This window comes from Vanacampus margaritifer, chromosome 17 (genome assembly GCF_051991255.1).
Source record: "Vanacampus margaritifer isolate UIUO_Vmar chromosome 17, RoL_Vmar_1.0, whole genome shotgun sequence".
Taxonomy (NCBI): domain Eukaryota; kingdom Metazoa; phylum Chordata; class Actinopteri; order Syngnathiformes; family Syngnathidae; genus Vanacampus; species Vanacampus margaritifer.
This window is the reverse complement of record NC_135448.1, coordinates 13,389,564-13,397,308: the sequence shown is the minus strand read 5'-3', so window position 1 is coordinate 13,397,308 and position 7,745 is coordinate 13,389,564. Positions and strand designations below refer to the sequence as shown.

Sequence of the window (7,745 nt, the reverse complement as noted above, 5' to 3'; positions counted from 1 at the left end):
ACATTTATATTTTATGTGGCTGGATTTAGAAATTAATAAAGAAACGCCAAACACCATTAGGATATAATCAGTGTCCAAGCATTACCACGTTCATTTGGTATTACCGTGGCAACGGCTGCCTGTTGCCCAGCAACGGACCCCCGCCTCCTCACCGACGAAGCATGCGCATGCGCGTTCATGGCCGTCTGGTTAGCGAGTGGCATCATGGCGGCGTCCACGCGTAGCATGAAATGTGCCTTGGGGAGAGCGATGTCGCCGTCTTTGGTGGTCATTTTAGGAGCCACCGGCACCGGGAAATCGAAGTTGGCTATCGAGATCGGAAAACGACTTCGGGGAGAGATAATCAGCGCCGATTCCATGCAGGTAGGAAGCGTGACAACGCGGGGGAGGACGCCATTTCAAGTGACAGGCTGGAGTTAGACTTCTAAAAATATAACCAGGCACACAAAATGATATTTATTCACCTAAATGAATATAGCTTCGACTTAAGTCTGAATTTCCCCTCCTGGTTATGATAAAATGTTGAATGTTGCTGCGCAATTGAAATCCGCGTGTGTGCTAAATGTGCCTAAAATTACATTTAAAAATAAATAAATAAATACGGCCAAAGCATTAGTTACACAATTTCATTGACATTATACCACAAAAGTTAACTAAAAGTGGAAAAATAGAGACGTTTTTTTGTGTGTGTGACAGGCCCTTCTTACAGTAGGCTACTTCCTGTATGACGTCAAACTTGACGAATGGACCGACGGAGCCATTTTGTTCTGGGTAGGGGGAGATGCCGGACTCTTCTATTCAACAATATTGACAATCATCACCTTAAAAAAATGCAGTACATCGCCCTGGGAAGAAAAAACATTTATTTTTCATAATTTTCCACTGGTTAAACCACATGACTTATTCCTGCAAAAGGTTGCTATCTTAATGCTGACACAATGCAAAACGCTGTAGCGTGGCTAAACAAAAATAGGATCAATGTCACAATATTATAACCCTTTAAACCAGGGGTGGGTAAACTCTGTCCTCGAGGGCCGGAGTTCTGCAGGTTCTCGATGATTCCCCTCCTCCAACACAGCTGATTACAATGAACAGGATCGTTATCAGGCTTATGCAGAGCTTGCTGATGAGCTTCAGGTGTGTTGGAGAAGGGAAACATCCACAACCTGCAGGTTTCCGGAACCTCAAGGACTGAGTTTGCCCACCCCTGTTTTAAACAACGTTGAACGCATGTAGACAGACAATATACAAAATCTTTATCCTCTTCGAAAAACGATAAATATTACTGGTAAACTCCTCAAGATGGTACATAGAAAGGTCTGGAACATTATTGGCAGTGGTAAGGTTTTTCTAATGTCGTAGTTAATGTATTTTCAATAGCCTTATTTGTACACAGGTTTAATGTTCCTTTCCCCATTTATAATTAAGGTAATCCACATTGTAGTAATATGCATAAAACGGGAATTAGAGTGGAGCGTAGCCTTTTAATGGAGACGGTAATGTTACCATGGTAACCACAGCATCCTAGATCCGGGATATTAAAATGAAACCAGCGTCCCTCTTAACCGTGAACCTTTTGACAGTACTTGCACTAATTTGCATCACAAACCAGCAGCTCCTGACATTTGGAATGCACTTGTATATTGACATTTATGGTAACGAGAGACACGGAACCAAAGGCAGGTATGGGCACGGTTGTAAAAAAGGAAGCTGAGTGTATGATTATTTTTGTTGAATATTTAGTCATCATTTCCTCATTTAGTGGCCTGGGGGGTGTTTATTTCCTCAACTGTAGAGCAAACCATGAGGTAATTATTTATCTGATGAGACGCTTTTATTTGTACAAATTTGGGTAATGACATGAAATATGACATTTATGGTAAATTGAATTTTAATTTATTTTACACCAATGCAGTGGTATCTTGATTTACATTTTTCTAACCGAGCAGCTGTGCACTCATTGGGGTATTTATTTATTTATTTATTGATTACATCTAAGGTGCTACGCGGTATGCGAAATAGCTGCAAGTCACTTCTAGAATTGTTGACATTGTTTTCCCCCTACTGAGCCATCGAAAATGTTTAAACATGTTAATATTGTTCATGCATTGCAAATATTTTTCAAGGCGAGGTGGCAACGAAAGTGAAAAAAGCACCTGCGCAAATGAGCAAAAATGATACCACTTCTGCCTCAATTTGAAGCAGGAAAACCTCTGGTGCGCGTCTGTGTTTGTTTTTATAGATAAGAAGCATCCCCGGCGAGCTCTCGAGCGCTTTTCTCCATTCTCTCCAACGCATCCTCTCTGTTGTCAGGCTTTGTCGTCGTGGCAACCACGGGGTCCACACACACACACACACACACACACAGAAACACGACGGGTTCCGCTCGCGTCTGGGTCGCAAGCGCTCTGAAACCGATAATTGTCATTAGCCTCATAATAGCGGACTTATTTTTAACCCTGCACTCCTGCTGTTTTTGTGTTGTGTCCTTGTCACCTGCTATTGGGTGAACTGGGTTACGTTAATAACATCTTTGCCCGGAATATCTCCGAAGACCACTGGCTCTTGGAGGGGAGAAAAAAAAAAACAGTGGCCTAGTTAACACGTCCCGCTCCACAATCCCCAGCCTTGTTGCCACCCTCCCGTTAGGACGGCCCGAGAGAAGGCGGAAAAACGCCATGCGGACGTGACGGGAGAGACTGCGACTGTTTATGTGAGAATGAGGACTGTGTGCGGGTCCGAGCTGGCCCGTGTTGTCTTTGGGATAGGAAACAGTCTAGGCTTGTTTGGGAGAAAGCGGCATTGTGCTGAGCTGGTGCATATTCAGCGCCGCGCTACGTCGACCCGGCGGCTGATAGTGAATGGTCGCTGGGAAGTGCCCATTGTCCCGGATAGAATCGGTTCCCACAGTCCCTAACACGCCTATTGTGTTCCAATCACGCCCCTCTCCGTGCCCCCTCTACCCGCACTTCATTGAACACGCAGGGTGATATTATTCCCTCATTAAATGAACATGCTATCCATGGCACTCATACGCGCACAATGTTTGGCTGTACTATCAACAAAACAAGCCGTTCCCAAAGTGGGGGTCCAGGGACCCTAGCGGGGTCTTTCAGGGCCTTCCAGAAAAATGGAGCCTCTATGTTTAGTTGGTGAACACGATGGGAAATAGTCATTTTCACATGCGCCCATCAGCTGGTATAGAGGAAGTCGGAGGAACCCTAAATTAGCCGCTAATTCATCAAACTGCACGCAGCCCTCGGATGGAACTGGGTTACTCGGGCCGCTAAATGAGGCCCGTTCGTGTGTGGTTCGCTCCCGAGGCAAGTTCTTGAAAGAGGCTGTTTGTTTAGTAAAAATGAGCACCTCTGTTCCAAATTCAGCGTGAATTTTCAGAATCCAGAGAAAGAAACTACCTTGATGAAACTTGCTGTTAGTTAATTCACTATAGCCTACCATCGCTAGTTGGAACAGCAAGTAGGGGGGCTGGCGGGGGAATCAGCTAAATTTCTGCCTATTAACAATATATAATGTAATTGAAACCATATTTGTTAGCAGTGGGGACCAATGTTTGGCCACTTTGGTGTTTCCGTACGGACATTTGTTGCTGTAAGAAAAAGTGTGAAAAGGCTGCCTTAGGTTTGGGGTTGCTTTGAACTACAACAACTGTTACCCGATTACCTGAGTAATCGATGGAGTAATATATATCGGATAATCAATTCTAAAAAGTAAATCTTTCTCTGGCACCCACGTCACTCACCAAGCCAGGCTTAAAGCCATGTATACTCAAAGTCACAGATACTACAGTAGAACATTTGGAAGAGATCAAAAGATAACAGATTCTAGGATTTAAAAAAAAAAAATACAATTATTTCACGCTTCAATGACACATACACAAACTGAGCTGGAGCAGGAGAGGAGGCACACAAAAAAATATCTGAATTGTGTCACTCGAACCATGCGGTGTAAATCCAGGCCAAGTAAACACCACAGCTGTAACAACAGGCACTGTCAACACTAGTCTAATGCTGGATCAGCAAGTCTGGAATGCAAACATACAGTAGATTGCTCATATTAAGATATCGGGGTTGTAGACTGCACTGCATCATATTGAGAGCTCTTTCTAATGTCTGGCTCCTCTTATGTAAATATATATGATTAAGTGGGCTTCACACATAACGATAATCTAGCCTGATTTGAGCATTTTTCGTCTCTCCTGATCAAATATGACAATGGCTCAGTTATCTGTGAAAGATTATCCTGAGTGATTATTCTGTCGTGTGTTAAGTGGTTTTCTTTCTTCCCCGATGTGCTCTGTAGCCAAGTCTGGGTTACTCATGGACTTGAATGGACTATCAATAGGCCCCTCGCGGCTGAAGCCAGAGGGCAGCCATCTTGCGTTGCCACTTTTACTGACAGCTTTGGTTATTTTTTGGGCTATACTGTTAGCAGTGTGTGTTTTACGCTAGCATCTCTTTATGGCGTAACGGGAGCCTCTCAAAGAGCCAACTTCACAGTTTGTATCGACCATTCATATTATATTATCTCAGTATAATGAATCGTTAGGTTTACATTTGGCAGAAGATTTTATTCCTGATGGCAACCAACATATTCAAGTTAGGATGGCTTAGCAAGCGGCAACGTAAGATGGCCGTTGCCTTGACTTCTCCCAACAGCGAGTAAGGAGCATTACTCGTCCATTCATACAATGAAAGCAAGTCCGTGCCTTTACTACAGCTAGTGTTTCTTCTTCTTTGTATTTTCAGTCTGGATGGCTTGTGGTACCATACTGCCTCTTGCAGGGCAATCTTGGTACTACGACAGACCACTGTTTGTATCGTTACGCTTTAAGGCGTCCATTTTCAATAATACTTGCCCTCATTAGGGTTCCGGGTGACTTATGGGCCAAAGTCAAAGTACTCAGTCTGTCACAAGGGCTCCAAGCATCAGTGATTTAACCCCCCCCAAAAAAAATTGTCATTATCAACAACAGACACTGGTCAACCGTGCACCAAGCAGCTGGTGGGATTACTCAACTTTTCACATGCCTGCTTAAAAAGAACTAATTTTCATTCATGACGTGCAGTCATGTGTGTCATATGTTAACTAACAACATATTGTTATCCAAAAATAAATGTTTTTTCTTGGCAGGGGGGCAGTGTTTGTGTGTCTGTGTGGGTAGGGTGTCGTCCTCTCCAGGGTCCGATGGGTCAATTGAACAGGTCATGCGTGTGTGTCCGAGGGTCTTTGGGGGGGGGCATTGGTGGGCGCACCGCTGACCTTTCACTTTACGCATGCTTGGATGTAAGAAGAGCTTAGCAACAAAAGAGGTCTGTTTGTCACCACGTGTTGAATGTGTGAGAAACATGCAGCAGCATGTAATCAGTTTGCGTGCAGAGCTTTAAATTAGCAGGCCGGAATGGACGGCCATGTTTTTTTGTTACTATCTGGAAGTGCGGGCACGCACGCCGATTGCTTATTAACATATTCAACACATCTTCACTTATACAGTATCTCACAAAAGTGAGTACACACCTCACATTTTTGTTTCATCGAACAATATTTAAGATAAAAACGTATTGAAAACTTTGTATTTCGTTGCACGCTGTTGCCGTGGCGTATTGCTGCTTGCAAAGAAAAAAAAACAATGCGGTTTTTGAGGGGCTAAACAGGGGCGAAATATCATTCAAATTTTAAAATTTTAATTTTCTAGGCCAAAATAGTCTAAAATATAAAATTTTATTTTAAAGACTAAAATAAAGTCTAAAATATGAATTCTAAAATATATATATTTTGACAGGTCTGATTTGTGTGCAACGTTGAGTTTTCACCCATGTTTAGACCCACAACATAATTTTTTAATGATAATTTTTTGCAAACAGTGCATCGCCACGGCAACAGCGTGCAACAAATGAAAAAGCGTTCAATAAGTTTTTATCTTCAACATCTTTAAATGAAACATCCTTAGTATGATGACAATCAGAGAAAACCCTCAAGAACGCTAAAATTTAGAGGGTTCCTGTCCTAAAATACCTCAAAATTGTTAAGTGGCTAATCAATTCATTGATTAGTTTTGACATCTGTAATGTAAAGTAGCCAGCGTATTGCTTGTATAACAGTGTAGCTATACGGAATTGTCAGGTTCAGTCAACCTAGAACATTTAATAAACATCAGACAAGGAAGGAAGACAAGAGATTTAGATTATTTTTTACTCGCGAGGAGAACGGACAGAAATGTGCACAGATTACAATCTCCTACCCGCTCTGAGGCACACTCCCCCGAGCCCTCTCTTTTTATTGGGTAGTCACTAGTTACATAGCCGTTGCTGCTTTAAAGGGGAGGGGGCACACACAGCAGCAACCATCACGGTTATGCGTCGTTGTGCAGATAAGAATACAGATGTGTCTTTCTTCGGCGCTGAAGGTTTCAACGGCCAAAGTTCATCAGCAGTGAATTCGCAAAGTGTTTCAGCTGCTGTCTTGTGATAAGGCACAGTTCCTGTTTTGCAGTCATGCTTTGCAATACTATAAGAGTAAATATGGGATAACTTATGTACATTTATTAACAGGAATAGAATAGAATGGCAATTTGCCATTTTCCCTCTTTGGTGTGACTTGCCGGTTATATGCATGGTATCGGGGCTCTCCGGTGTGAATGGGGAGCAGGTGTGATCACTCCTACTGGTCACAGGAAGTTCAATATGGCTAATGAAAGAGGAATAAAATTATTTGTCCTCTTTGCGTGTTCCAAAACTTGAAGACAGATTTAATGTAAGAAAAAACACCTTTGCAAAAATGATTTTAATCTAACAGAGATCTCTGGACATCGTAACAGACTCCAATTCATCACTTAACAGGTGGAATTCAGAGCGCCGAATGTGCCTCTTCCGCGTGTAAAATGGCTTCTTATAGTTAAAACCGACCGCCTCTCTTTCATTTGTAGACAAAACATACTCTCTGGGTACTTTTCCATGAGCGATGGCGAAAACAGAGTCAGGGGTGCGTGTTCGAAACAGATTCTGTTCTCAAGGACCAAATGTGTTTTCCCACAGAGAAGGAAATTCTAGACCAAATAATATGTCCCATCTTAAGGTCAAATTATACTGAGTTCAACACTACTTGCTTTACACGTCTATAAAAGCTTTCAACATGGTTAATATAAAGAATTAAGATGCTAATAATGTATAACAATGGTTAATATATGAAAATAAAGAATTTAAATGTTACTAATATCTAACACTAAGAACAACTATCCCGAGTGCGGCATGTGTTATAAGTGATTTGTTTTCCGCCACCCGATCTGGGTTGATAACGGTAAATGTTAAACCTGCTCAATATTAACGATCGCTAAACCTTGTGTGTCTGCTGAGCGGCGAGTCGGAATGATCGCCGATTAGGAGGCAAAATGAAGTTCCCCGGAGCAACTGGTGGTGCTGAGTGTCCCCCCGGCTGCTTATCGACATATGAAACACATCCTCCGGTTCACACTCGCTTGATTCATCCCCTCCCACCGTCACGTCTACTGCGACGATGACCTGTCTGGGCTGGTGACGCACCCGTTTCGATTGAAAGTCAGACGCCGCATTTCCCGACGAATGATCTGAGCACGGGCGGGGACGCCGCCAAAACACAGGGCCGGGTTTGCATCCGCCACGCTCGTGCGCTTTCATTGAGCGGCAAAGGCAGCGTCAGGGTGCGGCGAGGGAGAAGTGGATGCATGGCCGGATGGATGGAGGAGGGGGAGG

General features: G+C 43.1%; 1 protein-coding gene across 2 annotated transcripts in view; it reads left to right on the top strand.

Moving 5' to 3' along the window:
- The first annotated feature begins 137 nt into the window (after positions 1–137).
- Positions 138–7,745, top strand: part of trit1 (tRNA isopentenyltransferase 1) — a 32,917-nt gene continuing 25,309 nt past the window's right edge. Inside the window, exon 1 of one of the 2 annotated variants that reach the window (XM_077548667.1) lies at positions 138–363. In XM_077548667.1, coding sequence (XP_077404793.1) covers positions 178–363 — 186 coding nt within the window. In that variant the 5' untranslated portion in view covers positions 138–177. The remainder of the gene's footprint in view (positions 364–7,745) is intronic. The other variant, XM_077548666.1, reaches the window with a different exon arrangement.